Source organism: Candoia aspera, chromosome 10, assembly GCF_035149785.1.
Source record: "Candoia aspera isolate rCanAsp1 chromosome 10, rCanAsp1.hap2, whole genome shotgun sequence".
NCBI lineage: Eukaryota > Metazoa > Chordata > Lepidosauria > Squamata > Boidae > Candoia > Candoia aspera.
Window position 1 is genome coordinate 10,682,116 of NC_086162.1, and position 18,095 is coordinate 10,700,210.

The window sequence follows — 18,095 nt, forward strand, 5'->3', positions numbered from 1 at the left end:
ATTAATTTGTTTCATCCTAGCCTTTTGGAATGACCCTTCCTAGAACCAGCAAGGATTCCTTGACTATTGTTAATCAACCACTGGACAAAGAATAAAACAGCTTGTCCAAATCTGGCTTGTCTCCAGGTGTGCAGGTGGCAACTCTCATCGTCCCAGTTGTAATACTAAGTATACCATATCTGGCCTGCACCAATCTGGACAGCCACCAGATGGCAGCAGCTTGTTGTTGGGTCCCTCTGTTACTCCCTTTCTTTCAGGAGTTCTAGGCATCATTCCGAGCCCTCCTTCCAGTTTTTCCTCGTAGCAAGAGAATTTTTTAGAATGTTAGTAAATAATACAGGGACAATTGCAGCTTGTGAGAATCTGCCCATACTCTTACTTAACATCCTTCCTCTTGTGTCTTCCTTTTAGGAACAGAAGTTTACTGAAAGAAGAGGATCCTGCAATTCTTATAGCAGAAGTTTTAAGAAGGAAGTTTGCTTTGAAAGATGAAGATGTAAATATGAAAAAGAACTGATGGTGATACTCATTTATTATCTTATATTACTAAGCTCCTAAGATTTTTCTCTACAATGGCTGCCTTCCTTGAACATTAAATGTCCTTTAGGGATTAGGCTTCCTGTGTGCTTATGTGCAAAAGGAACACACTACATGAGAGAAACTGACATTTTGCTGTTTTTTTCCACACAGTTGAGTGATACTTTTTTTTAAAAGGTAAAGTTTTCCACATTTTGAACTGAAACAGCAAGTACAGATTCTTTTAAAGCGGAAATTGCCAGTTGCCGACAGTGGTGATTTTTGTTTAAAAAAATTCTCTTTGTAAACTTGCTGGAAATCTGAAGCCTGTGGCTGCCTAAACTGTTTGACTCCCAAGATTTCTTTTTGAAAAGGTAGCTTTTTGAACAGTTCTTTTTTTCTGCAGTCTTTCCCCACAACTGACATTCTTCTAACAGACGTGTAGTTGACTAAAGATGGGAATGAAGCGCCTAATGTAAGCACTGAATTTAAAATCTGGTTGCTGATGATACACTAAGGCTGTGCAGCAGTTCAGATTTGAAAGGAGATTTGGAGTCCATTTGTCAACACCTCCTTAAACCAAATACATCTACGAAGTTGCTAGTGCATGTGACAAGCACACCTATGTGCACTCCGATTCAGGCTGCTACCCAGTCCTGTAATTCAGCTCTTTAAAGCTAAAATTTCTCTTTCCTTTTTTCACTTGTTGAGACCAAACACGTCTGCATCCCTTGCTCTTGCTTTAAGCTCGGGGCCAAGCAGGTTGAATTAACACAAATGGAAGAACAGCACAGTCAAGTCTCCAGCAGAAGGGCACCAAATACCCTGTGGATTTGATAAGATACTTGAGCATCGGTGGTGGTGATCAGCATAATCCAAGAGAGGCTTGGCCTGTTCTGCTAGCAGTGTGAAAAAGATCCTTAAAACCCTACCAAGATGGGCTTTGCAGTTTTGGCCCAGGCAGCGCATTCTTCCTCAAAGCCTTGAGACACAGCTGCTTTAATGGCGCTTGCAGGTGGCCTTCACGTGCATCTGCAGACGTCTCAGATTCCTCTGACCCTTTTGCATAGCATTAGGCTGTGGCGTCTCCGAGCAAGTGGAAGGTCTTTTCTAGTGCTTGTCTGCATGCTTAAAAGCATTACCACTAATAATAACCTTTCAGAACCTCCTGGCAATTTGTAGAAGTGTGAAAGTATGGAAAGTTTTTGCGGTAGATTTTAAAAGCCTTTTGAGCACTGGCTGGTCCTTTATCAGCCGCAATTGTAGCATGATTGTCTCTGATGCTGCCACTGTTATCTAGGAGAACCATGTTGGTTTAAATCACTGACTTCAACCCTCAGGGAATTTACATCATTCTCAGTGTCCCATGTAGCACAGAACACGTTTCCACTTCACCCATTCTTCTCCCTTTCCTCACCTTTAATATTAGTATTCTACCCAATTATTTAAAGATACTATAAAGCCCGATGTAGACAACCTGGTACCTTCCAGTCATTTTTGGGCTACAACTCCCAAGAACATTAGCCATTAGCCCAGGGTTCAGGCTGCTTGGCATTCAAATCCAAAGCATCTGGAGAGCACCAGGTTCTCATCATTTTAGAACAACTGATCTCAGCCCCTGTTCAGACTCGGTTGGAGTTCTCTGTAAACATGCAAACCGGTGTTCTGGTCCTGAAGATCTCCAGCCACCTAAGGGGAGCAGACCTATCCCTGCAGGCTGGATCTTGCTGAAGTGGCATGGGGTCAAGTGCACCAGCTTCACAACCTGGCAGATCTGTTGCTTTTTAAAAACCCTTTCCCCACGCCCTCCGTTTGGAAGCAGCGAGGACTGGCCAGCAATACCAACCCTTAAGTGGTGCTGTGGCTGATGGGTCTGGCTTCAACCTGTCTTAGCCGAACATAAGCTGTCGGAAGGAAAGCTAGTTGAGCCCCCTCTCGTGGAATAATCATTCTAGAGTAGCCTAACCCCCTCCAAGAACAACAGGATTAAGAGTGCATTACTCCATTTCTTTTATTAGCTCGCACGCTGAAGAAAGCACATTGAACAAGCAGGCTAAGCAGGCTATGGACAGCCACAGGCAATATATGCAGGGGCCCTTTAAGCCCAGTTTGTTTTGTAGGTAGGCCCTGAGCACGTTTATCTCACAGAGCAATTATGATTTAATGTTTAATGACTTTATTGCCTTCCGAATCCTCTGTGAATAGCAAGTCATAACATGACTTTTCACTGCTGTCTGTCAGAAGAGAGAAGCGCCTCACGCCCAGAGACCCGGAGGGGCTTCTCTCTCTGGAGCAACCATCTCCGAAGCAGCCCTCACAGAAGGAGCTTCTCACGGTGCTGCTTGGGCCCCACCGAGGCTCCTCTGGCAGAGGCGGTGCACCTCGCTCACCCCAGAAGCGGTGCAAAATCACTTTGTGGCCCTCAGAGTCCTGCGTGAACAGCGGCCAAGTCGGAGCTAGGGAGCCGTTCTCGTGGCCTTTCTCCCCACTGCCGATGGTGTTCTTGTGCTTCTTGCAGAATCCAGACGCGGTTTGGTTGGAATCTGTCAAAAATGCTGCTTCCGGTGTGTGTTCTTCCAGCTCAGGGTCCCTATTTTCAGAGTCACAGAGGTCCACAAAAGTAGCATCTGTATAAGAAGGGGGTCTGCGCCTTTTCCCTGCATTGGTTCTTTGGCTTGAAATTATTTTAAAGCCTTGGCTACCCCGAGAAAAGGAAGTGGGGCTTTTTTCTCCTTGCCATCCGTTTTTTTCTTTCAGAGGCGACATAGGAGCCATCTGCTGCTCGAGACCCCCCTTTTCTTCTAGGTGCTGAGTGAGGTCTGTGGCTAGGAAGGCCTCCCCCTCTGTGACGGCATCTTCCCCCCTAGCCCCACGAAGGATGCCGCCATGACTCTGGGCTCGAGCGGGGAGAGAACAGCAAGGGAGGAGACGCAAGCCGCTGGTTGACTCCGCAGGTGGTGGTTTGCAGTCTTGCAGGCCTGATGGTTGAAGGACAGAAGTTGGGGCCATGGTTCTTTTCCCTCTAAGCAGTTCGTGGTCTTTTAGGCCGATGGTGCTGTTTGACGCAGAGGCCAATAACCGTTTGTTTGGGTCGACGTCCTTTTCCCCTGCCAAAAGCAGTGGAATCTGAGTCAGCCAAGAGATCAAATACACAGCCTTTATATAGCAGTCTAGTGAAATGGCAGGTGCAACCCTTTACTTCAGGAACCAGATACATAACTGAGAAAAATTGCTGTAAACCCCAAATACTTACTGTTAAGAGAGGTTCCTGCTCCATTTCCCCAGAGTCTACCGGAACCCAAGAGGTTGGGTGTTCTCCCTGGTAGACATTGTGAAAGATGACCTGCCCTTGGAGGAGACCTGGTCTCTGTTTGATTTACTGCAGTCCTCAGAAGCTTTGCCAAGACAGCGACTTGGACAGAACCCTTGGCCATATAAAGCCTGTCTAGGAGGGAGGAATCATTTAATTCAGGAAAAAAAGTGTGCCTTAGCTTCAGCGTTTAAAAAAAAGTCTTTTGGATGTGTTTGTAGATGCAAAAAACCTGTCTGGCTAACCAGTGAAACAAATAATACAAATACTGATCAGACTCTTAACTGCTGCTATGCCTGAATTAAGCCTGGAAGATCAACATGACTTTCTTGCAAGGTCTCAATTATTCCTTCCCTTGCTCTTTTGTGGAATGGAAAGAAACAACCAAGAGCTGTTCTGTTCGCTAAAGAAAAGACTTGGAAAAAGGGTCAAAAGTTGCTGCTTTCCTCAATTACCTTTCCCCAGTTTTTGAAGTGGTTAAGAATAAGGACTTGTTACTTATCCTCCACACCTTTTAGTAGTATTAATGCAGTGGAGAGACAAGGGTTTTTGGGATGATATTGTATGTTTTGTTATAATGTCTTTGCAGTGAAGAGTGCAATGGAAGTATGAAATAATAAATCTTCTTATATAGAGCTCTGCAAATGTCTGTGCAAGTTATTTGAACTGACTGATTTCCACTGGGCTAGAAACCAGGAGACAGAGAGTTCTAGTCCTGCCTCAGGCATGAAAGCCAGCTGGGTGATCCTGGGCCAGTCACACTCTCTCAGCCCAACCCACCTTGCAGGGTTGTTGTTGTGGGGAAAATAGGAGGAGGAAGGAGTATTAGGTCTGTTCGCCGCCTTGAGTTATTTGTAAAGATAAGGCGGGATAGAAAATAAATAAAATAAATACATACATAAAAATGCAAAGGGAAGTATTGCAGACATGAATTTCTTAGAGGTTTTCTGTGGGGGGGGCAGTATTTGTGAGTTTCTCCAGTTTGGTCTAGTGGTTAAGGCTCCAGGCTAGAAACCAGGAGGCTGGGAGTTCTAGTCCCGCCTTAGGCATGAAAGCTGGCTGGGTGCCCTTGAGCCAGTCACCTTCTCTCAGCCCAACTCACCTCACAGGGTTGTTGTGGGGAAAATAGAAGGAGGAAGGAGTATTAGGTATGTTCGCCACCTTGAATTATTTATAAAAATAAAGGGATAAAAACAAAAATAAATACAATGTGCGATTACTGCAGCTGCTAAAATATCTAGGGTGCAAAATCTGACCACTAGATGGCACTAAAAAGCTCGACATTTCTTTATCTTATTGTTGTCATCTAGTGGGTGGTCAACTTTTTGCATGCCTGATAGGGTAGTTTGAAGAGCTTCCATTTTCACAATAGTTACATCCAAGTAGAACATTCACAAGTGCCTAAGCCTGCCTATCCCCCCCACTTCAAAAGCAGATGCAGCATTTCTCCAGTAATGGGGAGGTGGGGGAGGGGAGGGGCCACAATGCAGCTTCTGACTTTGTTTAGGGCCACAGGAAGCCATGAGGTGACAGTGGACAGACACAGTTGAAATTTTCAGGAGTTAAGGATGGGAATACAATTCCCTACCAGGACAAAGGCTCTGGCAGGGGAACCATTTCTATTACCACCTTTAAACTCCAAAACGTGGCCTGAAGTCCCACTGGAAATGTGGCTAATAGCTTCCAAATGTCAGCAAAGCAGTCTTACAGCCAGTGTGCCCACCTACCTGTTACTTGGACACCAAGATTCCTCCATGCCAGCTCATCCTCCAGAATTGGCAAGTTTCCTAAGTTGAGGCACTGCAGAGGCACTTCTGGGAAAGGAGAAGCCCCAGCTGCTAAGCACGCTTTGCATGAATGGGGAGGTTATACTTGGGGCTGGGAGCACTACATTTCCCAGAGACCTTGCACTCCCTTTTCTGCCTCATTTTAACTGAAAGTTTGCCTGCTACAGTTAGGGTATCTGTAACTTATTTTTGGAGCAGCATGTTAAGAAATAGAATTTCTACCAGCTTAAATAGCATACATTAAACTTTATTCATATTACAGCAGAGAGTCTACCTTGTGCTAAGCCACTGTTCATTCTAACCACAGTTTGTTGAACAAGCCATAGTGGCCTAGCTTACACCTACCCTTATGCCAGAATCAGACAGACTACATGATGACTTAGCACACCATGTGACTCCATCCACAATCAACAGAGATGATGGCCATGTTCTCCCAGCCCCTCTTGGGGTTACTGGTTTGTAGCACTTCACTACGTTTGTACGTGAGCATAGACTCAGATGGGGAATGTTTATAAAGTGTTTCACTCATTCTTCCAAAGTCCAACTTCGAACATTTTCATGCATGTAAGACCCCCTTCCTCCAGCAAAGAAATAAAGCAAATGGTGGATTGCCTTGCTGGAGGATTTGAGAGGGAGAGGGCAACTAAATGATGTGCTTTGGGATCCCACATTTTACCCAACTTACTTTGTTAGTTACAAACCTACAAGCTGCATTCACACAACATGCCAAGCTTGATTTGTCTGTGGTGGCTTAGCAAAGAACTTCAGCCATTTGGTCCGTTGATGCTGGAGTACATTGTGCAAAATGAGTCCAATTGGTAATTATTTTTGGAAGACAACGTAGGTCTCTTCCCATGTCATGAGTACCTTGTGATTGTTCCTTCTTGGGGAAAAAACCGTACCTGCTTTCTGAGCAGTGAAGAAAGTAGAAATAGTGGTTTGTTTAGTGCATGGATGAGGCCCGTATACTGCAGCAGGATGAGAGTATTGGCCCAGGATACGTAACGCTGACTTCCTGACAACGTTCTAGATGGAACAGAAATACAGAATCAGGAGCAACAGTCCTCATGCATTACTTTTAGCATATTACATGCACTAGAAGAGGCAGAAGGTCTGGCATGCTATGGTCCATGGGGTCACGAAGAGTCGGACACCACTTAACGACTGAACAACAACAATGCACTAGTTAATCCCAAATTAGAAGTTATTCTATAAAATCAATTTGAACAGCATTTGCAAGCAGAACCTGCAACAACAGGTCACAGTGTGACTTCCTCTTTGGCAGGAATATTCCTCGACGGAGATCCTTCCAGGCAATCATATCCTGAAGACTCCATCACGCCATGACTAACTGGGTTTGCACAGCATGTTAAGCTCAAAGAACCTCCCACCACCAAGTTTTTGCAATGTGTGACCAGTAATTAAGTAACCTGATGCTTTTTCAACTATGGTACCATAATACTGGTACTAAATGTTACATTATATGTAATTTTCAAGACATCTTTCAAGAGGTTCTAAAATGTCATTCTCAGCAAAATCAAAGGAAGACCAGACTAATAAATAATACATCTGATCTAGAGCTACTTCTGGACTTGGTCCTACCAATCTTGCCAACCTGCTCACCTCCTCAAACCTCCTGCTTGATGCAGTATTCCAGGGTAGATACTGACTAAGCTTGCACATCCTAAATCATGGTTGGCTTAACCATGGACCAAATCACAATGATCTGGGTTCATACTGAATTTACGCTGAATATAAATCATGGTATACAAACCTCCCTCAGGTGACTTCACCCAATACATTAACCCAATACATTATGGCTTAGCATGTTGTATGAACCAGGCCACAAAGGGCTCCAGTGTCTAATTGAGGGCCTGGAAAGATGACAAGATTCCAGGTTACCTGGACCATGAAACGTCTCATGTTATTCTGCTCCGCAGCTTTAACAACGTGTAAAATAAGCTGGCTTAGTACATTACCATCATTTTGCATCTTTTGAGTGCTGAAGCATCCAACCACACATCACAAGAACCTTGCTGCTTCTCAGCAGGGCTTCTGCCTTTCCGTTTCATTTTCTGTCTTTGGACAACAGGGGACATCCTTCAGCATGAAAACAAAGAGAAGTTGCAGATCAAAGAACTGAACAGCCACAAAATATGTCCTAAAGCCTTGAAGCTTGGAAGGATGTTCTGAGCCAAACTTCAAATGGTCACTAAACGAATGGTCATAAGTTGAGGACTACCTGTACTTAAGATTTCTTTCACATTTTTCCAACTCCAATACCATTTCAAATTCCCAACAATTAGGTTAGGCAAAGAGCTACAACAACTAAACTCACGATCATACTGATGGAATAAGGATTTGAACCCACATCTCCCTGGTCTTAGTCCAACAGAGTAAACCCTTCAACCTGCCTCATTCTGGTTTAAGACGAGTGAAAGTTACAGGCCTTGTAGAGTTATGGAACATTTGCACACCTCATCATTCCTCAACAGGCCCTTATAGTCACTCGGATCTTTTAAAGCACCACTGTACACTTTCAGCAGCTGACAACTGGATACAAACATCACAAAAACAGAACTAAAAATGAAACACCAGGAACACCCAGAGGCAAAGAACAGAATGACATAATAAAACAGTGTTTCTCAACCTTATCAGCTTTAAGATGTGTGGACGTGAACTCCCAGAATTCCCCAGCCAGCTGACTAGAGAATTCTGGGAGTTGAAGTCCACACGGCTAGGGAATTCTGGGAGTTGAAGTCCACACATCTTAAAGTTGATAAGGTTGAGAAACACTGTGATAAAAAAATAACAGACTGAGGCCAACTATCGTAGACCATTCAGCAGCTGTTCATTGCAAACGGTCATCCTATCATCTGGCCCAGTGCCCTGGGGGAAGAACCAGGTTTTCAGGACCTTAAGGAAGGCCAGCAGGGATGGGTCCATCCAAGGCAGGGGGGCACATGGTGATGGGGCTTTATGTTCCATATACTAAGCATGGCAGAATGTGACCGTTTCCTCCCTTCAATTTAAAATCTGCACCTACCAAAATTACTCTCCCTAATAGTGATTAAAAGGGAATAAGAATTCCATCCTTTATAGTACTTCACCTGGTTATATTTGTATAATTAATTAGAGTTGTATTTATTTATTTATTCAATTTATACTGCCGCCCATCTCAAACTAGTGACTCTGGGTGGCTAACAACAATAAAAACAGTCATATTAAGGTTATGACATTGTATACAAGAGGGGCGCTGGAGAAAAACGATAAATAAATAAATAAATTCCTTTTAAAGTAGAAAAGCTCAACACTCAGCGAAGGAGATGCTCCCCGTGCCTCTCTGGACAGGCATGCAAGCAACTAAGAGGTCAAGACTCCCTTGCGCCCAGCTCGACTCATGACGACCATACTGACACGGCGGGTTGTAGTTTTCAACTTCCCAAACTACTCCACAGCCCTGGAATCTCCCGGTGGTCTCCCATCCAAGCATCAACCAGGCCCGACACTGCTTAACCTTTGAGAGCAGCCCAACGCAAGCATGCTTGCACATGTCCGTACATGCAACCCGCAGGAAAGGAGAGGCAGACTGCACCCACGGGGCCCGAATTCACCCAGCGCCGCATGCAAACTCCCTCCACCTTCATGCGTACTCCTGTGAGTATCCCCGACAACTCTTATTAGTAGCGCCGTGCATGAAACAAAGGGCTTGCGGCTGGCTGCGTCTTACCAGCCTCCTCTTCCCCCGGGCAGGGCAGAAAAGGCTCTCTTCCGGCTCCGAATTTCCCGCCACTCCGGCCCCGCCCCCCGCGCTAGGAACTGCCCAATGGCAGAAGCAGCCGCCGCTTCACCCCGCCCACGCCGGGCTTTCTCGGAGAGGCGTCAGGAAGGGGCGGAGCCAGAGCGGGAAGAGCCCGCCCCCTTCAGCTGCCGCTTGGTTGGGCTCGCTTGCAAGAAGGGAGTTGGGCTACTGTCGCGTGTGAGCGCCGCATCCCGTGGGTGGGTCGGTGGGTGGGGGGAGCAGGGTTTGGCAACTGGGTGCCTTGCCCATGTTGCTCTGCTCCTTGCTACTGTCGGGGTATCCGATGCAAAGCCCCTGGAAAGCTGCCTGCTCTCCTGCGTGAAACCAGACCAACGGCTCGTATCACATTACACGTGTACATAATGTCATCTAGGAATGTGCTACTTGCAGCCGCTTTCTTCAGAACGAGGATTAGCTGCAAGTCATTATCCCTGCCATGGCCTTTATTTCCCAGCCACCTCCCGGTTGACTACGCCGTCTCTGTTCTCCCCGCACCGTGGCTGTGTTCACACGAGATGCTTGGCTACAATTTTAGCAGCTCCAAGAGGTAACACCGGACCTAGTTCTGACCCTGGTCGCTTTGGGCTGTTCAGTTAGACTATGATTCAGAGTCCAGGAAATAAATCAATTCAGCAACCAGGTTAAGCAAGTTGTATGAACCCAGCCGGTATTGGAGTCTCCTCTTTGGGCATTGAAGAGTGCCCTCACCGTTCTCCCTTGGTTCAACTCTTGCTTTACTTTCACCCATGGCGGTGTTGGCGGGGGTTACTAGGTTTTCTGCTTATTTCACAGAGCGTGTTGGTTTATTTTATTCTGTGCTACTCCACATTGATGCTGTGTTGTCTTTGTTTTTTGAAACGTTTTACTGATTTCTGTTAGTTAAAAAGTTTTTAAAATGGCATGAATATACACACACTCCCAGCTCTGTCTTCCAGTGTTTAAGCTGCCTTAAAACAAGCCAGCCTGTTGTAACTTTGGCTTGCAGTTTTACAGTGCAAATATTGCACGGGGTTAATGGAAATGTAAGTCCAAGTATGGCTTAATCCTAGGAATGTCTGCATAAGGTTGCTACAAACATTTACGGAAGATCTACCCACCTACCCATCCATCCATGATTTTCCTATAGTCAATCACCTTCGCTTCGGTGTGTATGAAAGTCCTTCAGTGAGGACTTTCTTCTCCTCACCATCCCTAAGATTTCTGCAAAAAAAGAGAGACCCTACCAAATATTGCTCTTCCCTCCATCCTTCAGCCCCCTTGAGTGCCTTCCACTGTTTTCTGAGCAGACGGGCAAATTTCCAGTAAAGGTTGGGCTGCCACCAAAGATTGTAAAGATTGTTATTGCCTCATATAGGGGCTGCAATAATTTTGACAATCACACAATGGCAGGAGAGAGAGATTGCAATCTGAATTGAATCCATTGAGTGGACCATCCAGACATGGCAGCGTTTCTCAACCTTGGCTACTTTAAGCTGTGTGGACTTCAACTCCCAGAATTCCCCAGCCAGCTATGCTGGCTGGGGAATTCTGGGAGTTGAAGTCCACACAGCTTAAAGTTGCCATGGTTGAGAAATGCTGAGATATGGTAAGCTTATCTAAGAGTGCCCATGTGGCCTCATAAGGTTCAGAAGTATTCCAGATAAAGCTGAGTCTGGAGCTGGCCTTGCAGTGGACCAGGTTCTATTCAAGTCATTGAAATGGTATTATAACAGATAAAGGGGGAGAAGGGGGCCTGGCTGCCATTAAAGGGGGTCTCAGAGGACACATTCAGTCCATGGGCCCCCACTGCTCTATAGGAAAAATATTAAGGAAAGAAGCCTGCAGAGCAGAACATCTAGAATTCTTGCCACCCTTTGACCAGCTGTGGGCGTAGGAGGCATGGCTCATTTTCTTTGATGCAAGTGAGGAATGTGTTGAATTTCTGGACTGTGTCTGCCTGTTTTTGGACTTTCTTCCCAGGAAGTAGGCAAAGGGTGTGGATGCATGTTGCCACTCTGTGTGTGTGGATGTAAGAAGGTCCAATCAGGAAGGGTCCCAGAGGTGTCTGCAGGGGGAGGGGGGCCCAAAAAGTCAAGGAGCATGTAAAAAGGGTGGGGCTTCAGTCACACATCTGTGGCCACCATCTTGACTTTCTTGACCCCCTGCAGATATCCCCAATGTCTGCATAATTTTGCCTCTGTATGTGCCTGTTTCTGTTCTCCCATTGTGTTGTGTTGGTGTGTCAGTGTGTGTCCTGGGAAGCTGAGGAAGGTGTGTGTCTAGGTCCACATAGAGTGGTCCAAATACCCCACCTTTGGGGAATTTTTTTCTGCATTTTCCCCCTCTGCATCCCCACCCAGGCCTGACCCCTTTTTAACTCAATCTTTCTTTCCTGCATACCAAATTCAGTTCCATTCTGTTCAGTTTTCGGAGGATTATCCTATCGATGGGAAGAGTCCCATTGCCTTTCTTGGGTTGGAAAGAATTAAAACTCACACCATTACTTTAGAGAAAATAAGAAGTCCCCTCTTTTAGATATTTCAGAATATATGCCTACCACAGGACTAAAATTTGGGTTCGCCTTCTTTTTTACTGCCAGCTCTCCAAAGAATCAAGGGATAGATCTTTACAAGATCTCATTTGTACATTGTTGAATTTTAGAAAGATCAGGAATATTTGCTACTTTCTTGTGGCTTATAACTTTTTAGGCAGAAGATTTCTTTCCCTTTTTTTTTCTTTTGCTTTGCCAAAGCTGCTGAGTGAATCTGAGTGATCTAATTGTTTTGGTATTTCACTAAAGTTTAACTACTGTATACAGTTGTTTTCTGCAAGAGGAGGATATGCAGTGACCTTTCATTAATGCAGATAATTTGGCTTTGAATCCTCCGTTTGTATTCACTCCCTGGCCAAGATCAACACAGAGGCTCACTGGCAGAGGCATTGCTAAGAGGACAGCAGGGCAGAAGGGACGCCAACAGGCAGGTTGTTGGCATGCTTATCGCGTAGAGTAACATGTAGGGGGGGTTCCCAGACTTCACTTATGGCCAAATAAGACTTTTTTTCCAGTGGGGAGAAAGTGTGTATCTGCTGAAAATCCCTGTTTTATACAGCCAGCTGACTGGGTTCACATACCACCTTTAACTGGATTAAGGGTGAGATATATGTCTTGCATTATTACCATAAACTGATCAACGGTGGGTTTAGAGAAGCCTAGATTTAATCCCAAAACAGCCCCAGGTTGATTTTAGTTCTGCCTTGGATATTGGTGTCCAAAAAAGACAAGATGGGGGTCACAACTCCATGATCAAGGCTCTGCCCCCTTTGTACACTGGCCTGCCCCAGGTTGTGCAGACATCAAAACCATCCAGTTGCAGGGGAATTTGCAAATCCTGCCCAGTCATTCATCCAAGAACAAGTTGGAGAAAACAGTTTAAGAAGCAAATCTCTCCATTACAGAACTGACTCCAAACTAGGTGCGTAGAACACACCTTCCAAAGGCTGGTTGGTTGCATGACAAAGTTACACCTGCTGCCCGTTTGGCCAGTGAGGAAAATCTACTGATATAATGAAGCTTTGCAGGCACAATCCTGATAGGAAAGTTCCTGGGGTACCAGCAGGCCATGGGGAACTGATTGGTGGCTCTCTGCATTGTTGTGTGGCCAGAACTAGGGTTAAGGAGCTGGGACTGAGCGTGTGGCTCTGCTCGGTTATGTTGAGCGAACAGGGCCTTTGAGGAGCCAGTGCCCTCTTCTGAACTTAGCCCTCTTCCAGACTTCATGGTAGCCTCGTCTGAAACTTCAGACAAGTCCACCCATTGAAGTATCTAACTCCGTTGGGTCTGCACTGGTATTTCAAAATCTTTCCCAAATGGACAGAGCCCAGGACCTCTGATATGCAAAGCAGAAAACGAAAGTAAGAGTCCACTCCTCATGCTTCTAATAAATGTCACTTTTCTAGAGGAGTTCCAGAAGCTACCTTGGGTGAGGACCACAAGTTCATCTAGTCCAGTGTTTCTTAACCTTGGCAACTTCAAGATGTGGACTTCCACTCCCAGAATTCTCCAGCCAGGATGTGCCTATGCTTGTTTTATGGTAATCCCTTAAATCCCTTTTTAGTGATCAAACAACAGAATCCCATCTTTTAAGATTTAGACAGCCCTAAAGGCAGATTAGACATATTAACAAATTGTATTTTAATGAATGCTACTGCTGATGAATGCATCTGCTGCTTGGACACACCCTTGGCACTCAACAAGCAGTTAATAGCAAGATGGTGCTGGACTGTCACAAGCAGAAAAACAACCTCTGTTTGCCCTTCAACCTTCAGAAAAAAAGGTACTTCTCTCCAATGATGCATGGATCCAGCAGGCTCAGATCAAAGCCAGAGACATCAGTTTATCTTTGGCAGATTAACCACAACTGAGCTGGTTGAAATTTTTGGAACAGCTGTACTTTGATTCCATTGGTTCACCAAGAATACCATCTTTGCTGTCCTGGCACAATTCCTAGTTGGAGGTCTATGGAAGCTGAAGTCTAATCTATCTGCAAGGCACCAGGTTCAGGAAAAGTAGTTCAACATAATATTGGATCTACACAGATAAATATGGATCTCCACCTTCTACCTGATATACAATGGATCCTAATTTCTGAAGTATGTTGAATGGAATCCATGAGGGGAACAACTGTTCTCCACTGAGATATGCAGCCTCTCCTGAAACTGATGGCCACCATCAGTGGTGAGACAGAGCTACCAACTACTGTCAGCTGTTGAACAGGTGAACTCAGATTTTCATTAAAAACCTGTATTTCCAATCTGTTGATTCCACATACTGGCTGGGCGAGACACTGCACTAAGTCAAACATTCTGAAAATCATCATTTGTTGAATAAAACCATGGTGGAGTCATTCCCATTCAATGCTATGCCACTGTGCTGACCTATACCATAATGAAGATTGATTTTAATGCCACGTCATGGTGGTTGGGCTCACACACTGAGTCAAACGAAAGTTATTTTAATGTTTAACCCCAGAACAACACCATGTGAGGGAACTTGGGCCAAGAATTGATGACTTGAACCTGGTACTCTCCCAGGCTGCATCCAACACATTAACTGCTATGTGTTACAACATGCTACACCTATCCATATGTGACTTGGAGAACTACATGTGAACTAGTTATTGGGTGTGAACAATCTATCCAAGCCACATCCTTTCAGGTAGCAGGCAGGAGAAGCTCACATCATTTATCTGTACATGAACCAGAAATGCCAGAGGTAAGAGATCACAATAAACCTTCTGTGGTTGGCATGTGACACAAGCCTTTCTGAACAATGGTGTCGTATTTCCTCAATGAAGGATCCTGTTTCTGAAGAAGCAGATGCTGGATCATAAAAGCCCTTCCCTTATTAACAGAACAAGCCTAACCTCTGTCAGAGGATGATCAGATTAGGAGGGGACAAGGGAAAGGGAGAAATCTACTTGGGTCTCATTTGATTATGAATGATTCTAATTTTGCATTTTTTCAGCCAATCAACAAACAAAAATGCAGCTATTGTTCCACATTTGTATTTTTCCAGACAATGAAATGCAATCTGCCATTAAAAAGTTGGAGAAAAGTCTGCATAAAAACATTCATAACAATAATGTACAGAATTGCATTGAATTAGATGGAGAATTGTTTGCCCAAACCATGTATTAAAGAAGAATGACAATCCACAAAGTCTTTGCCTGGAGAAATGTGTAACAAGATAATGTATTTTAGTGCAAACGTACTGGGGTGGGCACAGCTTTCCCAATAGGTCCACAGAAATCTGTACAAATGCTGTTGTTCAGAGCAGTTTTTATCATCCAGATTGGAGCAACTTTGCTCCCCTCATCCACAAATTACAGTGGCTTGATGCCAGTGTAGCAATTTTCCCTCCTGTTTAATTTTAATGGGAGGCATTTTTCAAAAAGTCTGCTGGCATGGTACAAGGAAAATGTTCAGGTCTCATCTTGGTCCCTGCAAGAAGTCCTGCTATTAAATCCCACCATGTGCTACAGAACATCCCTCTTTGGGTTCCCCTGTTGTTCTTTAATAAACCAAAATCTCTTTTTTTTTCTTTATGTTTACCCAGAAGCAGCAACAATACAATTTGTATAATTCTGGGGCTGGCCAGGTTTTTCCTGGCTTGTAGAATTGTGAAACCAGCTTGTTTTGATTAGATTATGGCTCAATGTACCAGCCAGAAAATGGGTCAGCTCAGAAACCAGGATATGTTGAATGATGACAACCCATTAGGGATTCCAGTGTTTACACAAAAATTCCAGAAAGAGATACTTACAGCTTTTCTTATAAACCAGACCTTCTGTGAAAGAGACTTCAAATTTTAGTGGAAAGCTTTCCCCCCAGGAGAAATATGGCCTGGCCTGATCTTTTTTTATTTTATGTAAAGAATTTATAAGGCGGCCCAATTCACAGTTTGGGATTCTCAGAAGCATACATCAATAAAAATTAAAAATAAATAATCTAAGTAAAAATAAATATAGTACATAACCAACGTAACAAACAGATTACAAATGGATTGGTTGGATATGGCAAACACTAACTCTCAGCAGCACGGGCTCATCCACCATCTTGGTCCAATGCGCAGGAAAAAACGCCAGGTTGTGTCCAGAAGTATCTTGGGATTCAGCGCCATGGAAAGCGATCTCTTATTTCACTCACTTCATACAAGTCGGGAAAGAGCCACCTAGTCCAGCTGTTCTCCAACTAGATTTGAAAAGGAGATTTTAAAAAAGGGACCTTGTTTTTCGCAAGAGATGTAATGGCACTAGGCGTTACCCCAACAAACAAATGCAGAGATAGGCGCTTGGCTTCTGGGATCTGAAAATCCCATACTAGGATCTCCAATAAGGGCCAGGAAGTAGGTGGAGCCTAGAGAAAAACTACATTTGATTGACTTCAATTTATATTTAAATGGTTCATGCGATTGCTCCTATTTATCTATTAATTCCCCCATTGTATCAATAATTATTGGTGGTAACGTTTGGACAGGCTCTGGGGGGGTGTTCACATTCAAGGCTTTGGAGAACAGTTGCAGTCCTGAACCCACAGGTAGTTCCTTCTGTTTTTAGGGGAGGGAAGCCCCAAAATGAGGGAGGGGCAAGAAGGAATAATGATCAGGGATACTGATCCCAGGGAGCGCGAGAACCAGTGTTGCTGGTAGGAACTTCAGACTCAAAACAGATGTGACTGTTGAATTCACATCCACACCGTGTTGCGCTTGCCTGCAATGCTGACGTGTTGGAATATGCCCAAGAGAAATGAAGGAATTCCAACCCATCTTCCCATTTTTTCAGAAGAAAGCAGATCTCTTTGCAGACTTTGACTCAGTCTTTTGCTTTTGGAAGACCAACAAGAAGAACCACATTCAAAGAGGCCCACAGCAGGCTGTGCCAAGCAATCACCTTTTTTCTTCCAGTGGTCCTCAGGCTTAAAATCATTCAGGTTTCCATCCTCAAAGAAACTGGTTCCAGCTGCTTTCTGTAGCAGGGGTGCTGCAAACACTGGCCAATGGAGCAGAAGTCCAGGGCCCTAATTAGCAGAATTAGGGAGAGGGTCTCCCAAATGCAAAGGATTTAACAGCCTTGAAATCAAGGTCTAAAAAACCCTCCATCCTTGTGATCTCAGAATCTAGGATCTAAAACGCTCTAGTGCAGTGTTTCTCAACCTTGGCAGCTTGAAGATGTGTGGACTTCAACTCCCAGAATTCCCCAGCCAGCCGTGCTGGCTGGGGAATTCTGGGGGTTGAAGTCCACACATCTTCAAGCTGCCAAGGTTGAGAGACACTGCTCTTGTGGCATCCATTAATCTTTAGAGAACTCTTCACCAATTTCCCCTGAAGTGTGTACAGGCATGGACATGTTTATTTATTTTGCACCATTGCCCATAACTGTGGCAGAGGCCAGACTAATAAAAATTTTAAAGCAAATCAAAACTCACCAGAAGAATGGTGAGCATTTTTTTATGGATAGAGGCAGTTAACTGCTCTGGATAATTTTCTCTGTCGAGTGTAGGATTGCAAGAGACTTTGATTCTGGGTGAAGATTTTTTTACAGCTCAGTAAAACTTTCAACAGGGCCTACTTGGCTTATTAAGTGCCTGCAGTGGGATTTGGTTCAGTAGAACACAAACAACGAGAAAAACATAAGATGTTCTTTTTATAAGGAACAACCACAGTTACGAAATGAAAAACGTGCTTCTTAGTTTGCTTTAGTTGCCAAATGTATGTATCTCTTGCGGCCTGGCTGGCACGTGTCACATCCCAAAAGCCATTCCAGAATCAAGAGTGTTTCTGTGCTGAGTCATGAGATCTTGTGAAGAGTATTGGAGAGTGACACAGAGGGGGAGGAGACCCTTGTGGCAATTTCCCCCCAGTGGGGACAGCCACAGGAGGAAGTCAGGGACTGGGCAGCTGCTTATCTGATGCAGCCAACAGGAAGAGATGTTCTCCTTTGCTGTAAACAATGAGGCATCCTCCACTCACTGCTGTTTTGAAAAATACCAGCTGGAGCCAAAAGAAAAGGACCCCCGGAAGGGCTTGGGTGTAGCACCAGGCACCCCCCGACACGCAGGAGGTCTGCAGCTCCCGATCAGCCAAGCCATCCCGTTTCAATCCAGGCAACTCTGTGATCATGGTGTTTTTCAACATTGGCAACTT

At 44.7% G+C, this 18,095-nt stretch overlaps 2 protein-coding genes across 2 annotated transcripts in view; one reads left to right on the forward strand and one right to left on the reverse strand.

The window, feature by feature from the left end:
• The window catches only part of MTFR1L (mitochondrial fission regulator 1 like), a 27,959-nt gene extending 23,498 nt beyond the window's left edge, over positions 1-4,461 (forward strand). Inside the window, exon 9 of the mRNA XM_063312600.1 lies at positions 412-4,461. Within this exon, the coding sequence (XP_063168670.1) occupies positions 412-517 (106 nt within the window). The 3' untranslated portion in view covers positions 518-4,461. The remainder of the gene's footprint in view (positions 1-411) is intronic.
• LOC134503485 (uncharacterized) lies at positions 2,677-7,715 on the reverse strand. Its single transcript, XM_063312285.1, has 5 exons — positions 7,593-7,715; positions 6,516-6,639; positions 5,554-5,640; positions 3,877-3,961; positions 2,677-3,709 (listed from the first exon to the last, which is right to left on the reverse strand). Exons 1-5 carry the CDS (start codon positions 7,710-7,712, stop codon positions 2,677-2,679), a joined length of 1,449 nt encoding a protein of 482 aa, XP_063168355.1. The 5' UTR covers positions 7,713-7,715.
• Positions 7,716-18,095: the final 10,380 nt, after the last annotated feature.

Excerpts from the sequence above, each read along its gene's own strand:
- LOC134503485 (XM_063312285.1), bottom strand. The coding sequence starts at position 7,712 with ATGTCCCCTGTTGTCCAAAGACAGAAAATGAAACGGAAAGGCAGAAGC. Across the intron at positions 5,641-6,515 it reads CTTCACTGCTCAGAAAGCAG|AAGTGCCTCTGCAGTGCCTC; the intron begins GTACGGTTTTTT and ends CTCCTTTCCCAG. Across the intron at positions 3,962-5,553 it reads TCTTGGTGTCCAAGTAACAG|ACAGGCTTTATATGGCCAAG; the intron begins GTAGGTGGGCAC and ends CCTCCCTCCTAG.